The 23,013-nt window shown below is 40.3% G+C and overlaps 1 protein-coding gene across 3 annotated transcripts; it reads left to right on the top strand.

Annotated features, from left to right (window-relative positions):
* Window positions 1-3,456: 3,456 nt before the first annotated feature.
* On the top strand, window positions 3,457-20,799 carry EED (embryonic ectoderm development). Of its 3 annotated transcripts, none has more exons than XM_048294785.1 (12): window positions 3,457-3,710; window positions 6,535-6,687; window positions 12,023-12,115; window positions 13,041-13,106; window positions 13,797-13,922; window positions 14,041-14,122; window positions 15,678-15,811; window positions 16,638-16,771; window positions 17,892-17,997; window positions 18,771-18,929; window positions 19,375-19,448; window positions 20,470-20,799. In XM_048294785.1, the coding sequence occupies exons 1-12, from the start codon at window positions 3,588-3,590 to the stop codon at window positions 20,594-20,596; spliced, it is 1,377 nt and encodes a 458-aa protein (XP_048150742.1). In that variant the 5' UTR covers window positions 3,457-3,587; the 3' UTR covers window positions 20,597-20,799. The 3 variants fall into 3 exon arrangements, with proteins under 3 accessions (XP_048150742.1, XP_048150743.1, XP_048150744.1); XM_048294786.1 differs by having other exon boundaries at window positions 3,563-3,710; window positions 15,678-15,769; XM_048294787.1 differs by lacking the exon at window positions 3,457-3,710 and adding an exon at window positions 3,935-6,128.
* The last annotated feature ends 2,214 nt before the right edge of the window (window positions 20,800-23,013 follow it).

The raw sequence follows: 23,013 nt of genomic DNA, 5'->3' as shown, positions 1-23,013 counted from the left end.
TCAGGTAATTTAGCTGTGGGGCTATCTCTGCACATAGGTAAAATAAGTGCTTCCTAAGGCAGCATAGGGTCGGGGCAGCACAAAGGCCAGGGCCCCTCTGTTAATGCAGGAGCTCTAAAGAGCCAGACTCAGATGCTTCACTGAGTAACAGGAGAGGTTGGAAGAAAACACGTATTGCCTGGGCAAAATACCTCTCCATGCTCCCTGTATCAGTGGAAACAAGAAACTTGTTAACCAGGCCTCTACTCCTTGATGTCTTCCCACTAGCTCACTATTCCATATATCCTCCTTTCCCAGCACAGCACAGCCCCTTCGTCTTTAAGATGGCAAAATTAAGGGCTACCCACACAGTCAGAAACCCTGAGCTAATTCTAAGACTCTTTAGAACACCACTATCTCTTACATTCTTTCTTACATATCCTCTGCTGCCTACTCTTGGAGACAAAAGTTCGGAGCTACCTGGAGCAGCAGATTGCCAAAATCACCACTAGAAGAAGACAGAAGGTATGCGGACTACCTGAAGCATATCAAGGAAGAAAGATGCCAGGGGAGATGTCTTGCTGCACCTGCCACAAACAAAAGCAAGCTGGTCAAAGATGTAGCTGCAGCAAACACAAGACTGTAGAGTTGAAAATCTTGAGAGAAATGAGCAAGACAAGTAGTAGAATCACAACACTGGACTTCAGGAGAGCAGGTTTTGGCCTACTTGGGAATCTTACTGGCAGGATCCAATTAGTATGGGGCTCAGGACAGCTGCTTGATCTTCAAGGAGAAGCTCCTCTAAGAAAAAGAAGAGTCTGTTCCAATGTGCAGAAAACCAAGCAAGTGTGGCAGGAGACCAGCATGGATATATAAGGGACTCCCAGCTGAACTCTAACACAAAAAGGAAGTGTGTGGAAAACGGAAGCACAGATGGACTGCCCAAGAGGAACACAGAGATATTGCTTCAGCATGTAGGGCTGGTGGTAGGAAAGCCAAAGCTCATCTGGGAGATGAAACCAGACAGGGAGGGGAAGGTTACCAGGAAAGGCTTCTGTAGGTACAGTGGCAGCAAAAGGAAGGCTGAGGAACATATAGGTCTGCTGCTCCATGGAGCAGGGGGCAGACCCAGTCACAAAGGACACGGAAAAGGCAAAGGACACTAATTGAAGCATGCAAATTTCTGACTAATTACAACTTAAAAGAAAGATTACCATGAGGGTAGTTAAACACTGAACACAGAAGACCACAGTGGCTGCAAAATAGCTTGCATTGAAGGTATTTGTAACTGGACTCAATGAGGCCTTGAGGAACTGGCTTTAACTGGCCCTTTGAACAGGGGTTAGAGATGATGAGCTTTGGAGATTCCTTTCAACCTCCACAATCCCATGATTCTGTGAAGAAGCTTGCCTGGAAGAGAATGAATGAAAGGCGTGAGACCGGTTTACTTTCTACCCATATATATAAAAAGTATTTCAATGTCCCTGAATGATCCAGAAATATTGTGGTATGTATTAAAAAAAAACCAAACCAAACCAAGCCAGACCATCTCTTAAGACCCTATGTCTTTGAGGCGTTCCAGAAATTTTTTGACAGTTATTATTGCAATCCTATGAGAACACATATTTGGCAAAATCTTTGCCAAAATTAAATCCAGTCTCCCAGGTACCCACCATGTGCTTTTAAAATACCATTAAATCACTACTTAAAACTGACTGCAGATTTTTAAAAAATACTTTATTGTTCTCCTGTTTTCCTCTATACACTATATCAAGGGCCCTATTACTTCTTAGTTAATATGCATATGGTATTTATATAGCAGTATTATACTAATTAAACAAATAATGAACCATATTTTTTCATAATACCCCTCTGGGATGTAAGAAGCGCTTCTCCTGTAACACTGTTGAGAAACTGAGGCAAAGAAAAGCATGGAGGCTTTCCAAAGAGCATCTCAGAAGAGCACAAATTGAAGCAAATTCTCCAAACTTTCAAGCTTGTGTTTAACCACACAACTAATTCTTTAAATAGAAGCTTGATGAAATGTACTATGACATTTGGAAACTGGGTTCCCCTGGTACACCAGCCTTTCATATCTTCTAAGAAAGCAAAAAAAAAAGCAAGTGGTTTAGACTAAAAAGTGTCTCGAGAGGGAAGCAGAGCTATCACCTGGAGAAGGAGGTTCCCCAGCATCTGGAAAATAGGAGAAGGCATAGACCTGCCAGGACACAGCAGTCTGTGAGGGACACGAACTGATTGAAACTGATTGATTCTGGAGTGGGTGAGGAACCTTTCTGCACGCTGGCCATGAAGCACAGGCTAGCTGAGGCTTCCACTTCCCTTGTGAGCTGGTGAAACGTGGTGCAGTTGAACGTGCAGCTCAGCTGGACGTCTGGAGCATGTCAGCTGACAGCTGCAGGACGAAGGGGAGCTGTCTTCTCCCCAGTAGCTAAGGGGCACTCACAGGGAGAAGTTAAAAACTCTCTCTGCTGAAAACTTTGTGGCTGCCCTTCTTTTAACAAATCTGCAGCACAGTTGTGATTTAGTCTTTATTACATCAGTCTAAAAAACATCCTGTCATATTTTAGAAACAAGCCTGTATATTTTCCCACAAACATTTCTATCAAAACCTCGATCTTACAGCACAGACCTAGGCAGGTAGTTCACCTGTAAACTACCACCTTTTGCTATATGTTGTGTAATGCTTCATTGGAGCCTACAGTTCTGCAGAAGAGAAACTGTTTATTGCTAAAAACACTGTAATACACGCACCATTTGAAGTATATCTCTTCCTCTTTATCTCTGAAGTTCATGCGAGATTAAATTTTATATACTAGGCACGGTTCACTTCTGTCACTTCCCTCAAAGCTTTTTTGAGACTGGAATGTCTCCCGCAGGGAGAAAAGACTCGTTTCTGCCTCTTCAAGAGTAGCAGATAAGATGCTGTGCCTGTGGGCACATTACTTTTCCTCTTTGTTAGAAGCTTTTTTTTTTTTTTTTTTTTCTCTTCATAATAATTATGACTCAGGGACCTGTGGTTTGTGAATAAGTAAATAAATAAAAAACTGGCAACTGCAGTTATTTAATTTATAGCTGCAGAAGTAGCTTGCCAGGGAGTACAGGAGTAGGAAGCAGAGAAGAGCCTGTTTTTCTTACCCGGAAACTTTATTTCCAGACTGAAGGACTTTCGAGGAGTAAGAGAACTCAAAAAGGCCCCAACAGACCCTTTGGGCACAAGAAAAGACGGACAGAGGGGTCAGTCAGTCCTCCGTGGCGAAAGGGGCTGTTTGTTTCTCCATCACACGCGTGCTCGGGCTACAGGCAGCGCTAGGCAAGTGCCACCACGCTGCCGTGCTGTGAGCACGCGGGCTAGTTCTCGGCAGAGCCCTCCAAGGCGAGAGGGGCTCCCGCCGCCCGCTCAGCCCCCGAGGCGGCGGGAAGGGCGTTTTTCCAGCGGCGGGAAAGGCGCTTTTCCAGCGGCGGGAAGGGCGCTCCTCCGCCGGCGCAGCGGCTCCGGCCGGGGCAGCGGGGCCGCTTTACGGCACAGCCGTTCCAACCTCCTCGTCCGCGCTTTGCGGCTGCGTGGCGGTGGGTGGGGGGCGGGGAAGATGTCTGAGCGGGGAGAAGCCCCGGCGGCGGCGGCGGCACCGGCGGGAGAGATGCCGGCGAAGAAGCAGAAGCTGAGCAGCGACGAGAACAGTAATCCCGGGGATCTGTCCGGAGACGAGAACGTGAGGCCGGGCGAGGGGGAGGCGGCAGGAGGGGTGGGGGGAGGTGGTGTGGCGGGAGCGCGCGCGCGGCGGGCACGGGGCCTCGCGCCGGGGGCGGGCGGGAGCGCTGAGGGGAGGGGGGGCCGCCGCCGCCCGTCCCAGGCGGGCCCCGCCGTGGGGGAACATCGCCGTATTCCGGACGGGAGAAGGGGTGAGGGGGGAGAGGGAGAAGGGGTCTCAGCCCACCCGTCTCGGCTCGGTGGCCGCCCCTCGGGGCCGCTGGAGGGAGGCCCCGGTAGGAGAGACCGAGGAGGGTCTGGGGGAGAGACGCTCGCTCTGCCTCCACGTGGGTGAAGGTGGATTTGAGGCCCAGACTGTGAGCGGGCTCTGTCTCGAGCTCTGCTTCAAAACGTCAGACTTCTCTCTTTTTTTTTTTTTTCTCCTGCAATCCAGCAGAATTTTCCATCTTTCTTGCAGTTTTGCATCGTGTGTCTTCACTGTCACGTTGTAGAGTAACATGCAGCACAAGTTTATGTGTGCAGCCTCTTGGCGAATGAGAAGTAGGAGATGGTGCTCGTAAGCTACCGTCAGCAGAAGGCAGCAGGGATGGCGTCTGTAATCTCTTAAGTTAGTTGAAATTCTAGTGTTCGGAGTAAAGGTAATGTGATTGATGTAGAATAACTTTATACCTGAAAGGTAAACTTAATCTAAGGTATCGAGCAGTCACTTTATGTAGTTACTGGTGTGGAGGGGGTTATTTGTGTGTGCGTTTTATAGGGCGTGGAGGTTTTTTTCTGCACTTATCCAGCTAGTGAGGGATGTGGACTACATCCTCTGCAACTTTTGGAAGTGGTGTTTGTGAGGTGACAGGCAGGTTTGAGATGTTCCACACCACTGCTCTTGTTTTTTTTCATAGCTCAGCAGCGTTTGTGGATCGAAGTGTAATTTGGTGACAGACATTCAGGCTTGCTTTGCTGTCAGCTGTGTTCTACCAGTAACCGTGGAACAGGTTGCCCAGAAAAGTTGTGGATGCCCCATCCTTGGAGGTGTTTTAAGGCTGAATGTGGCTCCTAGGTAATCTGGTCTAGTGAGAGGTGTCCCTGTCCATGGCAGTGGGTTAGACTAGATGATCTTTAAAGTCCATTCCAACCCAAACCACTCTATGATTATATGATTCCCTGATGTGGGTTGCCTCAGCAGTGAAGGGATTCCTTTTTCAAGAGTTTGTTACTGGACTCCACTACTTCTGCAAGATGGGGGATTCTGTTTAAAATTGACATAATAGTGTTGATTTGGAGAAGGGGTGTGTTTTGCTCTACAGGTGTCCCATGTGCAGGTTTGTTGGTTATGTGGTAGTTGCAGATACCTGGTGTAGTAGCACCACACTAGCTGCCTGGTGTTCTCTCGCTGACAATATGTGGCTAGTCCAGAGAAAACTTCAGTCTTGTCAAGTATTAAAATTCTGGCAAGTGCTGTTGGGAGGTGAGAATTGGGCAAACTCTGACATTTTTTAGGGTAAAGGAGAAAAAACAGGAAAACGTAAAAATTGTTAAACTTGGTTATGCATATTAGTGGAGGATTGGCTCTTTTAGGGGTACAAAGTGAAGGAAATGACTCCAGATTTGGGCAGTACACTTATGGGTTTGTGTGGTATCTCTCCTCCTTTTTCTCCTCTGAATGTCCTGTTTTTCAGAGTTGTTGGGCAGACAAAGACTAGTACACCTCTACAGGCTTCTGATAACACAGACATGAAACTGGGACAAAGAATAAATGCTTGGTGGGAATTGGTGTATTAATGTTTATAGTTGACCTCATTCCATATTCCTCGTGGACTTCCTAGTGCAGCTTGAATCTCCTCCAGTGACAGGCTGTTGTCTGCCTCTGTCTGCCTTAGTTCAGCTCTAGAAATTGCTTGGCCTGGGATGAGTTGTTTTCCCCCCACTACTCTGATGGAAAGTGAACAGACTGTCTTGCCAGAAAGAATGGGAAAAGTTGATTTTTAGCAAGCTGAACATACTCACATGGAAGCACAGGGTTGGCAGGTACAATGCAGGTAAAGGTGAAGTGCTCTCTGACGGGTGATGCAGGGACATGTCCTTTTAAACAGTGCACTGCAGTAAGACCACACATGAAGTTGTAGTTTCTGCTGATTGTCCAAAGCTGATTTAAAATCTCTGCATGGCTGGAAAAGGGGTGTTTTGGGTATCTCTTTTCTTCAGTTTTCCCCATTCTTATCTTATGCTAATGGTTGGAGGGCCAATTGGATTAGTTAGCTGATCAGAATTTAGCTTTTAGTGGAAAAAAGTAGGTATCTGTGGGAAAGAGCAGGAGAGAGAGGTGAGACTTTGTCTTCTGATGTCGATGCTGACCCACTGCGGAGCTGTGCTGTGACTGGTGCTGCTGAGGGTGTACAGAAGCCTCAGAATGGCTTGGTTCTTGGTAAGGTCAAGCCTCATGTTTTTACACAAACAACTCTTCTTCGGTACTTCAGAAGTACTCACTTCATCTGGATCAGAGATGTTCTCTAAGGGAAGCAGCTACTTTATCTCTAGACATTTTGTTAAGAGCAGCGACCAGTATTCTGAAGAAGCATCACTGGGTCACAGTTCGTATCTCTCCCTCTTGGAGTAATCCTTGTGTGATTCATGTTCTGTTTCTAGAGAGGAATACTATTATGTTGGCATTAGATTTAAATACATGAATCTAAATAACAGCAAGTCCTGGGAGATCTCTTCTTATGGATGAGAAGAAAAAGTGAAAAGGCCAAGTGCTGCAAGATTAGTTGAATTTATACAGCAGTTAATGATGTCTTTGTGACATTCTATATGATTTTGAATGTTTTCAGGATGATGCCGTTAGTATTGAAAGCGGTACTAACACCGAACGCCCTGATACACCGACAAACACTCCTAATGCACCAGGAAGAAAAAGCTGGGGGAAAGGAAAATGGAAGTCAAAGAAGTGCAAATATTCCTTCAAATGTGTAAATAGCCTAAAGGTAGGTATGTGTGGGCTTCAGGGAATGCTGGGCACCACTTGCTGGCAGCAGTGTTAGTGTTGGCCGTGAGACAGTGTCAACCTAGATACTTTTAAATATCTTTAAACAATTATGTTCCCTGCTAATTTGAAGCAAGTACCTTTCTTACTTGGAATACCCAAAGTTTTGAAGAAAAGGGGTAAAGAGAAATAGGAAACAGTCGGTAGTGCTGCAATTAAACCCCATTTTTGTACAGTTTGCGAAGTTATGCTATAATTATGTATTTCATTGAAGTTCTGGATGCTAGTGATAAATATAAGAAGTTAGATGAACAAATTGAACTAAACCAAAATCTGTGACAACTTCATGCAAAGCACAGAACCTGCACAGGTTTTTCTACATGTTGAAAAAAAACCCCAAGCAAATCAACCCAACAATATTAGAGTAGCTTTTACCTAACACACACCAGATCAGGTATTTTCTGTCCTCTGGCAGTATCATAACTACTGTGTGGTGCAATTTGGTTAATTTATTGTGAGTGTTGGGATCATGTGTTAGCACCTGATTTAGATAGTATGTATCTTCCCATATAACACCTGATGGTTTTAAGAGATGTGGATTCATGGTCTTTACTCCCTCTTCTGCTGTTTTTGCATGGGGCTGTTTTCTTCTGCACTAGTGACGGACTATGGTGGACTGAATGAGTTTTCTCATTCATGACTATTTTAGGCTGCCAGGATGTTCTTCTTTTCTCATTCCTCAGCCTCGTGTGGGATGTTTATGTAGCAAAAGCTGTAAATAAGCCCTAGGATTTGATTTTTAGAAGATTTCTAAATAAAAAATGATTGTGTCTGGAGCAAGATGGGAGTTTCGTTACAGTCTGTATTTATTTGGCACGAGGATCTGTGCGGCTCAGTAGTGGATATTTTCTGCAGACTTGCTCTAAGAATGTTTTGTCATTCCCCCATGCTTTACTGTGGAGCTGTGCTGATGTGGCTCTTTCTGAGCTTTGTCTTCAGGCTGCCTTACTGAAACACTGGGGTACTGAGTGCGAGGGCGTAAAAAAGGTTTGCAGCATGGAAACCTAAATGAGCGTTGCCACTGGAGAAACTGTGATATAAAGTTACACTGACAAAAGTATCTGGGAAACAAATTGATCTTACTGTGTTCTTGAAATATAAAAATTACCTCCAGTCCTTTGAGGGTGTAGGAGGAAGGGAAGTTGTTTCATTTCACCAAGGTAGGCAGCAGTTCCTGTGATTCGCATGAATCGCCCCCGCGGATGGTGCTATTTGCGGCTTCAAGTCATACTTCAGACACAGACACGGCCCTTTGGGCACCCAAACTTCTAACAAGTTCTGAGCTTTGTTACTCATACTTGTTTTCTGTCTGCAGACAAAAAGGGTTAGTACTTTCCAAGTGTCTTCTGGGAAGACAAAACATTCCCTCACCTCAGTGTCAATCCAGACCCCACTGTAGAGTGACCCAAAAGACCAAACTATGAAACTAAGCAATCCCTGATTTCCGTGGATTTGAATCAGGGCCTGTGAACAGATTCCTGTGCAAGTGGAATCAAGCTGTGAGGGAGTAAATGTAGCCTTTCAATTACGTGGGGTATTTTTATTTGCTTTTTTCCCCCCATTTCTTTTTGATCTGAAATTAATGCTAATAATATGAGATGTGCATGTTAAGACAAAGACTAGGTAGCAGCCAAATTTGGTTTTCTACTTCATGGTTGAGGAAGCCTCTCCTTTGCCTTTTCCTGTTCTTCCATACTAATTTTGCAGATACTCTGAAGAAAACTCTAATGATTGAGTGTTGTCTGTGGGTTTAGAAAGACGCTTGTGACTCTTTGAGTACCACATCATATATCCCCTAGTTTATGTTTTTAAACTATGCTGTAAGGTGCTGATAATTGAAGTTAATCAAGGGTCAACATGATGTAAAAATATAGAAATGAATATTCTTTAGGGGTGTATAAGTTGTGTGTTTTTCCACTTTTGTACTCTTGGTTTTCCCCTCTTGTTTTGCTTTTTACTTCTTTCCTTGGGGAAACAAAGAAATATGGCCATTACTGTCTGCTTTGAGTGTTAAACCGTTATGACTCAGCCTGAAAAACTCAGTGCTTGCTAAATATGCTTTTCAAACACTACTTTGGAAGTTATTTTGGGTGAAATTTAAGCATCAGGAGAGAAAATACAACTCGGAAAACAACAGGAAATAAAAAGCTGCCTTTTTTCTTTTTGGAGTACTAAGTCACTGTAAGATGTACTGAAAAATCTTTGCTTTCTGTGGGATGAATGGAAATAGGGTTTATAAATGAGCGTATACAGCTAACACATCCTCATATATCCATATATGTTTTGCTTAAAGATCTTTTGTCAGAAAACCATGTATATTTTGCTTTGTTGTGCTCCCTTTAAAGCAATGCAATTATTTTCTCTACCCTTTGCTTCTGCTTACGGTGTGTGTTAAAAGTTGTAAGCAGCCTGGTGTTATCTCAGCTTCTGCTTGCTGTCCCCTGACCTGGGAACCAGTATCCAATGCCACACAGGATTCTAGCTTCTTGATGTGTAATGGAGACTAAATGTAACTAAACCCACTGCCCATAATGGCTTACTTCCCCTTCTGGGTATTGGAAATGCATGTGTGGGCAGTTGGTTCACCACTGGCAGTGTGGGTGACGTATATTAAAAGGCATTCATGCAGGTGATTATTTTTTGTGTTGGCATAGTACTTGTGTCTAAAAACAGGTCTAGTATTACTTTTTGATTGAACCTGGGTTGGTGTTGAGTGAATAAGGCTGGAACTCACCATTGATTGTTTTATTTATTTGCTTTTGTAGCAATAGGTCTGTTTTCTCCTCTGCCTTCTTTCTCTAGTGCATGAAGAACCTGAGTACTTTGGGTTTCATGCCCTTTATTCATACCAGGGACAAGATGGCATTTCACAATTTTACTTTTGGACGGGTATCTGGGTCACTTCTGTCTGTACAAACCAGTGTCAGATTTGTGTCACATACTTGGCATCTGAGCATAACCATTGTACATGGCACTTAGAAAGATGATGTTTTGGAAAACCTCCTTCATTGTTTAGCGCTTGGGACAAGAATTAGAAGAGACAGGTATTTTCAGAATAGCTATGTGCTGTTCCTGATCAGTGAGGATGTTGGGAATTTAAATAGGAGTAGACCTTCTGCAGATACACTGGTATCTTCCTGCAAGAGCCTCTGCCTGGCTGCTTCATCCATCAAACACCAGCAAAACTGCAATATGTATGGTCAGGCTCTTGGAGATTGTAGCACCTGGTGTGAGAAATGTAGTGTGGGTGAAGTAAGTGGACTAAACACATCTGTCTTGCAGAGTAATTTTTTCCAGGGAAATAGGTTTTCATTGAAAAAGCCTGCAAAATACTTTAGGTATGTACTCAAATATAAAAATATAGAAAGAGTATAGCACTCTGTTATATACCTCTACTTATTAACTTGGTCTGGGTCCTACCTAGAAAATCAGAAACTTACTGCAACTTATGCTGAAAAAATATCCTGTCTTGAGGGCAAAAAACATACTGCTTTTCACTTTTTGTATTTTGTTAAATTTATCAGAAACAGGGCATATGACAGAAAACAAGGTTATTCCAGAAAAACAAATGCAAAACCTGCTAATATGCATCTGTAATAAAGCAGTAGGAATCCATGCATTTTACCTGTGTTACTTCATGTGATATGTTAGAAGTTCTCACTATTCACCAGCATGAACTCCTTCAAGCAGAATTTTGAAACCTAGTAATTATCAGTGGAAGAACTTTATTAAGCATTCTGAATTTGATCTCTCAGCCATTCTCTTCAAACAAGACTTAAATACGCTCAAAAATCAAGGCTACCAAGTAAAATTAATAAATTTATTGCTACAAAGTAAAATTAATGAATGTATTGCACACAAAAATCATGGCCTTGTGTATGCAATTTTATGGCTTACAGTTTTCCTCATTCTTCATTTCTAGTTCAACTGTATTGCTTTACAGATACTGAATACCTGCTTTTTCCTTCTGTCCTGGGATTACTAATAACCTTGCTACTTTACTCTTTCCTAATAGCCCGTGCCCCTCATCCCATAAAGCCATTAGTTTGTTCTTTTGTATGGGTAATACTTTGAGTTGAACTTTGAACAATTCTTTTTAATCTGTGCTGAGCTTTGAAAGTTGTTACCTCTCTTAAGAATTGCAGGAGGGCCTTCATCTCTGAAAGATTTTCTGCTTTCTATTTCTAGCTCTTCTAGATGTTTTTGTTAATAACAGATAATGCCTTTCTCAGTAAATAATACTATTTAAAATTTTTCCAGACTTCCTTTACTTTTCTTTTTCTGAGTAGTGTTAGACTCCCTACTTGCACCCCCATCTCAAATTTATTCTTTGGTTTTGGATAGGCCAGAGCTGCCAGGGCTGGTGCTTCTCGGGTTGTCTCTGAAGCGCTGCCATTTGAAGGCTGCTTAACAGCCATCATGAGACACTTCCTTCCTGCCTGCACTGTCCCAGACAGTCCCCTGTGGGGAGGCACTTCAATGAGCATTATTCTTGCTGAAAACATCCTGTCAGGACAGGCCAAAATACTGTTATCAATTATTAGCAAGCACCACCATATTCATCACAATTCATAAACATATCTGCTTTTTTTTTTTTCTCTCAAACTGATGTAAGTTGTGTAAAAATAATACTTGGCATTTCTCTGGTAACTGTTTGTAAAGGCCATCTGAAAACACTTTGTAGACATGAACTTTGTAGCAGTATTGTGACATGCCGGGGAGAGTTGCTTGTGTCTTTGACAAAGTTACAAGACCTAACTGTAATGTAATAGTTAAATGTGGCCCTTCTCCATCCTTTTACCAATATAATTCTTCTCTCTCCTGGTAATTCTTCCCTGGGAAGTTGCAAATCCTTGTGTATAAGTAATTAAGATAGAAAATGCTTATAGGTGTGACCTTAGATGCAGAAGTTACCTTGTTGAAAATTGCAAAACAAAATAGTAGAGCTGCAGCTATAACTTGGGAGTTCTGCCAGCTTCTGGCCGTAACTGAGAGAACAGTTCTTCCCCTTTACTTTTTAAAAGCTTGGTGGAAAAAGAAAGGGGAGGGGTGTGTTTGTCAGAATATTCCTTTAACCTCCATTTACGACAGCTAAGTTAAAATGTGATGTTACAAAACTATTGATTGTTAACTGTTCACTGTCTAAAATTATACTGGCTGTGAATCCATTAGTTTGAGGAGGGAAACTTGTTAATTGAACTGTTGAATTTCACAGCAATAATATGCCTGTGGGTTTTGTTGGGTTTTTTATCTCTAATCTTACTTTACCCCTATAGGAGGACCATGGCCAGCCTCTGTTTGGCGTCCAGTTTAACTGGCACAGTAAAGAAGGTGATCCTCTTGTTTTTGCCACTGTAGGCAGCAACAGAGTGAGTAATCTGCTTTTCAGCATACGCCCTTCTGTGTGGTTCTGCATGCATTCCTGTTTTCAAGCAATCCCTTTACCTGTGTTTGGTATGGGCACACAATACTTAATATAAACAGATGTATTTCTAAGATGTGTAGCATCTGTTATGTGGGAGAGTTGTGTCCTTTGGATTGTTCTACGAAGTCATATATTAGCTATTTGATAATTAACCTGTGTAGTAAAGAAAAAAGTCCTTCAGTAATATGCATATGGGATAAGGAAGAGAGGTGCATAAATGTACCTTCTCAATAAAATTGCTCTTCATAAATGTTATTATTTTCTAAAGGTCATGTACTCATACATACTCATATATACGGGGTGAGAACTGTCTGCAGTGATACCAGCCAGCTTAGTAGCTAAATTGATGGCCTGTGTGGAGTCAATTTATAGACTTCCTCTGAATAAGGATCAATGTCATTTCAGTCTTGAAAATAACTCCTGAAGTGTGTTCTGTGCAACTGTCGTGAATAAATGAGAAGTATTTCATTTCTAGGTTTGTTCTGTCTGGCAAGTCACCAAAAGTATTAAACTAAGTTGAAGCAAGGTTTCAATGAGTCATTAAAAGACCAAGTCATGTTAGAGATGACTATGGTAATTAATTCCAACAAGGGTTTATCTTATTAAGACAATTCAAATAATAGACTTTAGTATCTGGGAAGGACAGCTGACAAGTCCTGGAATGGTGCTTTACTGAAAGTGCTGTGGGCATTCTTTTATCAAACCATTTTCACCTGTTGGAGACAAATAGATGATGAAAACTAAACTGTAGATGCACTCTACCTCTCCCCATCAGGCAGTCAATAGATGGGTGCATGTGATTTCTTTTGATATGTCACAACTAAGCAGCAGTCTCTCCCACTTACTTATTTTTGGTTTTTTGCCTCCAGGTTACTTTATATGAGTGTCATTCCCAAGGAGAAATCCGTCTGTTGCAGTCTTATGTGGATGCTGATGTATCCTTTTAAGTTAAATACCCACGTGTTTTCTTCCTCTTTATGAAAAATCAAGAGGCTTTGTAGGAAAAAGCATACAAATGTTTTGTCTGTGATTTCATACTTTGCTCATGTGGTGCATTCTTTATGTTAGGTCCAAGTCTTGCCTCTTTCCCACATCCTAGAATCCCTCCTGTTAAAAAAATGTTAAAAATGCAGACTCATTGACCAGACTGTATTAAAGTATTTGAAAACTAGTTCTCCATCAGTTTAATCTTCCCAACACTACTATTTGTGTGTTTCCCTGTTTAACAGTTGTCTCAGTTTCCCTGTGAACTGGAACTGTGTTTAAAGCCTAAGAACTGCGTTTCATGCTCTGAAGCATTAATAACTTGTGTTGATCCTTTGCAATACACAAGTCATTAACTTGTGAACTCAGTCGTGATTCATTATTCCCAATCAAATGGGATGCCATGAAAGAGAAGGTGTCCTTGTATGTTATGGAACAGAAGTGAGGTAATTAACATCTACAGAAAAGGTGATGTTGCTGGTATTTGCAGGTGGATAACTGAATATGTGTCTTTTTCTTATGGGGTCCAGCAGAGACTCCTGGGCACCTGGATAAAATAGCAACAAGTTTGCTTAGAATAAAATGTTTAAAAAAGAGAAATCTCCTGTTTGTTCTGTGATCCTTAACTTAAGGCATTGCAGGCAGATGAAAATTTCTATACCTGTGCGTGGACATATGATAGCAATACAAGCCATCCTCTTCTGGCTGTGGCAGGATCCAGGGGTATTATTAGGATAATTAATCCTATTACAATGCAGTGCATAAAGGTGAGTGTTCAGAACTTTGAGATGCAGCTTGTGTTTCAGTAAGGCATGACACTTTTTTCTTCTAAGTACAAGTAAACATGAGGGGAAATGGTAACTTGGTCTCTGAATTCTATCCCAGCACTACGTGGGCCATGGAAATGCAATCAATGAACTGAAATTCCATCCAAGAGATCCAAATCTTCTTTTATCTGTAAGCAAAGGTGAGGAAAAACCTCTTTTGTTTTTGTATAAATGAGGATACTTTGGATTGGAGTTTGGTCTTGAATATGGCCGAAAACCTTAATGAATTGTTTTTATGAATGGCACTGAAAAAGTTCACCTTGAAAGTTGAGAGCAAATCATGCTTTTTCATGGCTATATATTTTATACTTATTAAATCCATGGCCTACAGCCATAACTCCACCTGTGGTGCAGAGAGACTGTGAATAGTGCTACTTATTAGGAGAGAGAACAATCAGGAGCCTTGGGTTTGCTCTTTGCTTTCAGACAGTTGAATTAAATATTTTTCAGTTGTTGAATCACGTTGCCATCTAGTGGGGGTGTCTTAATGTTGCAGGCAGCATTCACCATCATGTTCTTTGGGAAAAACTTTGATTGTCTGTTGCTTGGAAACTTTAATTGGACTTTGTGTAAAAAACATATTAGTGAAGGGAGTTTTTGGTATGGTGTCTTACGGGCTTGTGCCGAAAGTTTTAACAGTCACAACTTCCTAATCTTGACTGTGTGTTAAGTAAGGGCATGATCTGCCCCAAGGAGCCAGCCTTCAGGAATGCTTGAGTTGGAAATACTCACTGAAAGAGACTTTTGACTTTAGTATATTTGGACTTACTGATGAAGCTACATGAGAACAGGAATTGGGATGCTTGCATCTGTCAAGTTGGTGCTGTGGGCCTGTAAACATCCAGTTTCTGTATATTTTTTAGGTTCTCTTTGTAATACTGTTTTGACATTAGCCACAGTACTGCAAGTTTTAATGTACAATCTCTGGACCAGGTACTATCACTGAGAAGACATGAGGCAGGAGAATAGCTGAGATGTTAGAACTACTTGGCTGAGAGATTAATAAAAAAGAGGAAAATATTTGGGACTGCATGGCCACCTGTGTCCCTTCTGGGATTTTGTGTGTTGCTGTAATTAAGTGCAGCGTACTTGTGGAATCCAAAAGGGAAATACACTAGAGGTTCCCATTTCCAAATGGGAGATACACTAGAGGTTCTTCATTAGAAATTAGTAAAACTTTCTTTAAACATGTGGATTAGTCTCATTGACTTTGGAATACATATTGTTTATAGAAACGGTTTTTCCTTTCCCTACTATCTGTGGTTCATAAAGAATAAATCTCAAGGTTAAAAGATGGAAAATCACAACTTTTCTGAATGTTGATGTTAGAATGGCAGAAAGGAATTCTAGCATTTTTTGATACATAAAATTGGTTTTAAGACTGACGAAAAGCATATTTGTCTGAGATCAGACTTTTCTTTGCTTTTTGGATCATCTAAAGATCCGAGCATGTTTTTGCTAGAAACTGTCCCTAGGGGAGAGGGTGGGCACACTTTTTCACTTACAGAATTACTTTTAACAGTTAGTTATAATAGCAATTTTAGTTAATGCAGTTCTATTGTTTCTAACGAGAAGAAGAATTAAGTGCTTTTTTGATGTTTACATAAACACCTGTTACTGAAAGTGGTTAAGCTGAAATATATTATTCAAATGTCCATATAAAAAGCAGCATGTAATTTTATTTGTTCTTTATAGATCATGCATTGAGACTGTGGAACATCCAGACAGACACGCTGGTTGCAATATTTGGAGGAGTAGAAGGGCACAGGGATGAGGTGTTAAGTGCAGTAAGTGGAAGACTGTGGGGCAGTCATGTAGATACACAAAGGGTAGTAAGCAACTTTATATCCTCTTGTGCACTGTTTTTGATGTTACAGCTACTTAAAAATAACCAACTGGAAGTGCATAAATACTGTTTTAAGGGGATAGACAACTTTAAATGTCAGGTGGTTTGATTGATGTGGCCACCTCTTACAGACAGGATCTGTGTGTTTCAATAGCTGGTTTTCTCAGGGTGCAGCCTAGAAGTGAGCATGGCTAGAAGGAGTGAAAACATTTCATGATGGTCCCACTTCTGAAGTTCTTGAGGTCTTACCAAGTCAAAGCAGCATAAGCAAATAAACCTTGAGAGACATGGTAGTGAAGGAAAGAAGTTATTTGAGTTTAGTTAAATTGTTTTTCAGTGGCTGTGAACAGACACTGGTACCCAGCAAATATCAGCTAGAATAGTTAAGTTTTAATATGCTGTTCTTAAGAACTCTTTCCATTCCTGTTGTGTGACCTGTTGTGAAAGGTGAAGGGTACATCTGTAGGAAACCTGACACTGTATTATTCACCCATGTCATAGCCCTGGAATTCTGCCAAAGTTGCTCCTAGGGAACTTACTGAAGGAGGAGAACCAGCTGTAGATTCACTGTCTGTCAGTGCTGTTGAATATGTCTCACTTTCTTGAGAGAGACTAAATATAATTATTAAGATGCTGTGCTGCTTTGCAGTGAGCTGGATTACATTCTTAGTGTTTTTCTATTTAAAATATGCAGTTTTATTGCATTCTCTACACATAAAATGCTGTTTTGATGGAAACGATGGAATAACATCTGAGTTGATACGATGCATCTTAGGATGAGAGTGCTCAAAATTATTTTATATACATAGGATTATGATCTTCTTGGTGAAAAAATCATGTCCTGTGGGATGGATCACTCTCTAAAACTCTGGAGAATTAATTCCAAGAGAATGATTAATGCTATCAAAGAGTCTTATGAGTACAACCCAAATAAAACCAACAGGTACGTAGTCTTCATCTCTTTGTCTGTCTTTGCAACACATGAATACTCCTATCAACTGTCCAGGTTAATTCCTTTCCAAGTTGGGAGTTCTTGGGGATAGTGAGTGACCTGGATGTTGTGCTGGGTACTGAATCTCACTAGATTATGGGTCTTATTGATGTTTGCTTCACTGGAATTCTGTTGAATTCTGATTCAAAGTCCCGAGATTTTTATTTTTAAGTATCTTAATTATTTCTTATTTGCTTGACTAGAAAATGTCTAGAATTATTATCTTAAAGCTTGTATTTCATGCATTTCAAGATGTCAATATCTTTTCTTCATCTCATCTCAAAATTTCTAGAAGGAAATCAAATCTGTGTAATTAAATGTGTCAAATAATCTGATATTGAGTAGTTAATTATTCTGTATTATTTGACTTTGGGGTGGGGACAAAACTGATTACATAGTAGTAACTTTAATTTTCATCATTCTCTGATTTGACCTCAGATATGAGTAAATTACCAAGTAAACATAGCAACTAGATACATGATAGATAAATCCTCCTTTATGAAGTTCTTCAACTTTTTGATCTTAACTTCCAGTTAAACCATTGAGAGAATTGAAGAGTCTAAAACACAGTGAACATGTTCAGCAATGAGACTAGCTGTGAAAATACTCTCGCTTTTTTTGGTAATGTTACCAAATATTAAATGATGCTTTTTTAGCGTGCTTTTTTTAAAATGATGATTTTTTTTTTTTTTTAAGTGTGCATTTCTATTTAACAGTTTAGATGTTGCAGAAGCAGCATCAGGAAGACTGAGCTTTAATTAGTTCTTGAAGTATTTGGTGACAGGAGTTGTATTCAGCATCTGAAGGAGTGGTTTTGCTCAGCACTGTCTCTGCACAGTGTTATATGTGGGAAACTTAGTAATTTCATTAGGAATGAGGATGAAAACAGGGACTGTTCCTATTACTATTAAAAAGAAAAAAAACCCTGCATACAAAATCTACTTTGTTATAAAACTTAAAAAGGTTGGGCTTGTTCTTTTAAGATCGAAATATGTTAAAACTGGTTATTAAAAATGAGACTTGTGCTTCTGTGTTTGTTTCTCTGAATCTCACTTGGCAATTTTCTCCATAGGCCTTTTGTTTCCCAGAAAATTCACTTTCCTGACTTTTCTACAAGAGACATACATAGAAATTATGTTGACTGTGTACGGTGGCTGGGAGATCTAATTCTTTCCAAGGTAATGCTGCAGTTTTTTCAACTACATTACATTTATTTGCTGGTCCTGAGGATCCTAAACAATAAAGGTTTTATTAGCATTTGGGTCATAGGTTAAATTACTGTCTTGTGTCAAATGATTTTGTGGAGTGTATTGTGAATTTTCTCAACTGTCAGGATGTGTGGGTAGGCAGCTTATACTTAGAAAGTAAAATTCTTACTACAGCTGTACCTCTGCTAAAAGTACAGAGTTTCTGGCTAACCAGAATCTGCACAGAACATACAGAAAGGGAATCTATAGATACTGATGAGGGATCCAGTCTCTAAAGAGTGAGATGAGAGTTACCATAGTGGAGTAATTTTGATTAATGTGTTGTGTCCACTAGCAACATTGGCTTGCAGATATTAACTAGGCAGTCCAACTGCCTTGATGCCAGCAATTGGTGAGTGCACAGTCCTCTTAGTCAAAGGCATTGGGTAAACAATCCTCAAACCAAGATGAGTTTAAGCTGCTTATGAAACTGTGCTTGAGCACATCTGGTTGACTTCATCTGAGGCGGGTGAGGGAGGGCTCCTGCAGTCCCATTACCTGGCAAAGCTGTGAGGGCATCAGGTTGCCAGTGATGGACAGTGATTATTGTTGGTGATATGGCTGTGATCTAAGGACAGAGATGAGATTTTCAGTTCTACTTTTTGTAATCTCATTGGGGAAGCTGTGAGATTAAATGTTTGCTTATGTTTAGACTGATTCTGCAGTATAAATTACAGGTGATGTTTGCCATTGTTTCATTCCAGTCTTGTGAAAATGCCATTGTTTGCTGGAAGCCTGGCAAGATGGAAGATGATATAGATAAAATCAAGCCCAGCGAGTCAAACGTGACCATTCTTGGGAGATTTGATTATAGCCAGTGTGACATATGGTACATGAGATTTTCAATGGATTTCTGGCAAAAGGTATGTGTCAGATTCGACTTTGCTGTATTTGAAGGTGGTGTGTAGCTTTTAATTGATTCCATATTTATGGGCATAGGAAAAATCTTGGTTCATGTGATGTCTGAGAAACAGAATGGTTTGCTCTAAGGGGCTTTATATGAACCTGCAGGAGCTCCAGATTTTTAGTGTGGGTTCTGCCTGGTAGAAAAAAATTCCTGCAAATAAATACTTGTTTTCCACCAAAAATATGTTTACTGATGTCTTCCTCCCATCTCTGCAGAGATTGATAAAATGGAAGAAAGGAGGCCAATTCTACAGCCTTTCTGACTCTTTCAACAAACTCATTAAGTCATTCATGTTTAAACGTTTACACACAATTTATCAGCTCTAGAGCCTTTATAAAATCCTGACTTTATTCTTTGATGGAGTATTCTAAAACTTCTCTATCCTCTGCTTTCTTTTTAAGATGCTTGCTCTGGGCAATCAGGTTGGCAAACTTTATGTTTGGGATTTAGAAATAGAGGATCCGCATAAAGCTAAGTGAGTACTTTGTTTTTGCTAAGATAGGGAGTTGGGGTACTTTTCTTTTTCCTTTCCTGATAACTAGAGAAATTCTTTAACAGTACTACCTAATTTCCATTATGATTACTAGGGAAATAAATATTGTGAGCCCCTGAAGGTTAACTTTATTGTATCTCACTGATTTATAATTTATATTATAGTAACGCCAAGAGTCCCCAGTTGGAGTGCTGGCTACCATGTGTAGATACAGTAAAAGACAATTTATTTCTCACAGAGCTTACAAACTAATTGGGTGGAAATTTTGCAAAGCCATTAGAAGATGATGTGCTAGGTGGGTGTATCACGTGACAAAGGTGATATAGGCGACAGGACCAGAGTGAAAAATGAGAGTGTAAAGGAGAGCTATGAGCACTGTATGGCTTTGCAGTTCCTCATCTGTGTTACCAGGCAATTTTACAGCATATCTCTTAGATATATGTAGATACATATGTATGTAAACATACAAATGCAAGAAACCTCTAAACCCAAAAAAAGGCCCCAAACAAACCCACTCCCAAAAAACATTGTATATAAAATGGATATACACTGTATATATAAATATTTTATGCTTATATTTTTATATACCCTATATGTTGTACATATCTCTATATGTTTATTTACATAATCCATGTAAATACATGTGTATGAGTACATTAATGTATGAAGTTTCTGAAAGTGCTGCAGTCTTTAATCACCCGATTTTGATATTTTATTCCTAACTCTGGGAAATACACTGATTATGAAGTCCTAAATAATGTGATTCAATAAGCTTTCAATCCTTGCTTCACTAAAAATTGGGTGGATGAGAAACAACTGTGGGTGAACAGGAAACTCTGCTTTCCCAAGTCCACATTTAGAATACAAAATACACCAGGAAGGCCATAATCCTGTTGCCTTCAATTCCTCCTTGGTCACATCAATAAGGGATTGCTGAAACAGTGCTCCAGTATGTAGTAGGAAGATTTAACATTGCAGCTGAATAATTTTCTTTTCTTTCTAGGTGTACGACTCTTACTCATCCTAAATGTGTTGCTGCCATCCGACAGACCAGTTTTAGCAGGGATAGCAGTATCCTTATAGCGGTGTGTGATGATGCCAGTATCTGGCGCTGGGACAGATTACGATAAAGTACTTTTTCTTGATTCATAGTAGAAAATATATTTTCAAATTATAATATAGTCTGTTAACTTGCTAGTACAGTAGATGCATTTAGTGTAGACTTTCTTGAAGGTTCGGCAGGCTTGAGCTGGACTTAGTGATGTTTACATTCTGTGTATTGTTCTGCTTGAAATTGCTGCTTTTAATAAAAAGAAATATTTTTGTAAAGTTTTCTGAATTGTCCATATTAATTATTTCCCACAAGGAGTTTTTACTTATGGCCTAGGAAATTTCTTTGAGTAGAGCTATCACGTGAATGTACAACATCTTGCTAGAAATTTGGTGTATTTATGCTTCCAGTTGTATTTTGTGCCGTCTGTAACTGAAAACCGATGAAGCTATTATTCAGGGGCAACACAAAGGAAATGCTATTCTTAAGAATATAATATACATAATCGTTAAACAATTTCTAAAAATATTTTTAACTCATTCCTTAAATTAGTTGCAGATTGAAATTGATTTCATTTTTAGTAATCTCAAATTGGAATTTGCTTTTCAACGTATCTGTTAATGACTATGGGGGAAAAAACATTACTGGCTTTGTTTTGTGGATCACATTGTTCAGTTTTTTGAATTCTGACTGTCAAGTTGCTGTGTTTATCTAAAAGTTAGTTATTAGAAATATATTTTAATTGCCTCTATTGTCAGTATTCCCAAATAGCCTCCTCAATGCTTTTACTTGCCTTAGGAATAATGGATTCTAAAACCAATGTTATTTCATATAGGTTTAAAATGTGTACAGTTAATAAAAATGAAAGGGGAAAAATGGATAAGATGGCAGAAATTATTAGCAGTGATAATCTGTGTTCAAAACCTTTGTGTGTGTCTTGTCAGCAGATAGCAGAAATGCTCATGTCTGTGTTACAAAAGTGGTCCAGGACATTGCTCAGTAGCTGTGTGTACTTGAGTGAGGAAGAAGGTACATAACATTTATTGAGATTGAACCACTTACATACTTTTTTTCCCCTACAGTGCCCTTATCCTCCAACATAACATGTTATTTGAGAAGAATGTATTTAGTTATGATGTAAATACAAGTACACTGTCATTGTCAATATAATGGTGCCTTTCTGATCAGTAGATTAAGTAGTCCTGTCTGCTCTGACTTCTTAAGTGCATATCTGACTTCTTAGCTTTCAGGTTATTGGTTTCTTCTGTTTATTACAGTTGGGGAAGCTTGTAACTTCTCTGGTTAGATAAACTACCTGTTCAGTTGGAAGTAATATAACTAAACCAGTTCTGATTTACGTCCATGGGAACCTGAGAAAAACGAAGGCCAGAACTGACAAGTAGTTTACAAATTTTAGTCTGTAATATATGATTGTTTTCTTTTTTTTTTTCCCTCTTTTAAATCCTTGTCCTTACTACTGGGCAGGTGCAGTAGTACCACAGGTCTGTCCAAAACTAGTGTGTAATTGAGCTGGAGTTGGGACCTTGTTTTTCTTGCACAAGCCAAATGGCCAGTATGGTCTTTCTTGTGCCCATGAGTGTCTGGTCAGGGGGCCACGATCAAGAAGCCAAGTGTAAAACCACGGAGTTGGGCAGAGCCATGTAGAAGCCTGAGTGCTGGAGGGAGGAAACTGAAATTTCCTGCAGAGTTGAACACAGATCAGCTGAAGAGGGAGACAGGTAAGACTGGCACTTCGGGAAAGTATTTAACCTCCTGCATCTACAGAACTGCTGGCAGAGTATGAGCCAGTGTTTATGCAACAGCAGTGGCCCATAGACCTCATAGTTTATTGTATGGAAAATACGTGGGGTTGGCAGAGTCTGAAAAATTATGGGGCTGGGGTGTGGTTGGGAGAGCACTCCAGAAAGGCGGTGGGAGTGCTCAGGCTTCCTGCAGCCTCAAGGAAAGAACTTTGATTGAATTAGCTGTACTAAGAACACTTGGGTTGGAGGCTGGTGCCATTTAGCCTTTGCAAATGCTTTACAGTAGCATGTCATTGGTCTGGGTCTTCTGTGTTTTCCCATGGTTGGAGTTGAGAGTGAAGTGGGATACAAAAGCAGTAGGGATTTCTCAGCCATGGTTGTTGTTTTGGTACATAAGTGGTACATTTGGACAAATGAGCTGCTCTGTTTGAGAGGAAGGAAAGGAAGGGTGGTGCTTGACTGGAAAGAGGCCTAACACAGTTAGGGTCAGCAGTTAGGTTCTGTTTTATGAATGTGCTGAAGACTGTCCTCCTAAAATGCAGACAGATGTTCTAGCAGCTTTGCCCTGAGAAACCTGGATGGAGCTGAAATCAGATTAAAAGTGTTAATGAAGGGAAGAACTTGCATAAGTAGAGCCGTAACAAGCCATGGGGAGAAAAAATTCTCCTTTACAACAGTCAGCCCCATCTGCTTTGTAGAATTAATAGTATCTTGAAGATACACAACAGGGGGA

The sequence above is a fragment of the Corvus hawaiiensis genome, chromosome 2 (assembly GCF_020740725.1).
Source record: "Corvus hawaiiensis isolate bCorHaw1 chromosome 2, bCorHaw1.pri.cur, whole genome shotgun sequence".
NCBI lineage: Eukaryota > Metazoa > Chordata > Aves > Passeriformes > Corvidae > Corvus > Corvus hawaiiensis.
Note: the sequence above shows the minus strand (reverse complement) of the source record. Positions and strands in the feature narration are given on the sequence as shown.

Coding starts and splice junctions, on each gene's coding strand:
- EED (XM_048294785.1), top strand. CDS start 3,588: ATGTCTGAGCGGGGAGAAGCCCCGGCGGCGGCGGCGGCACCGGCGGGA. Junction 16,772..17,891: donor AACCCAAATAAAACCAACAG/GTACGTAGTCTT, acceptor TTTTCTCCATAG/GCCTTTTGTTTCCCAGAAAA. Junction 18,930..19,374: donor CAATGGATTTCTGGCAAAAG/GTATGTGTCAGA, acceptor TTTCTTTTTAAG/ATGCTTGCTCTGGGCAATCA.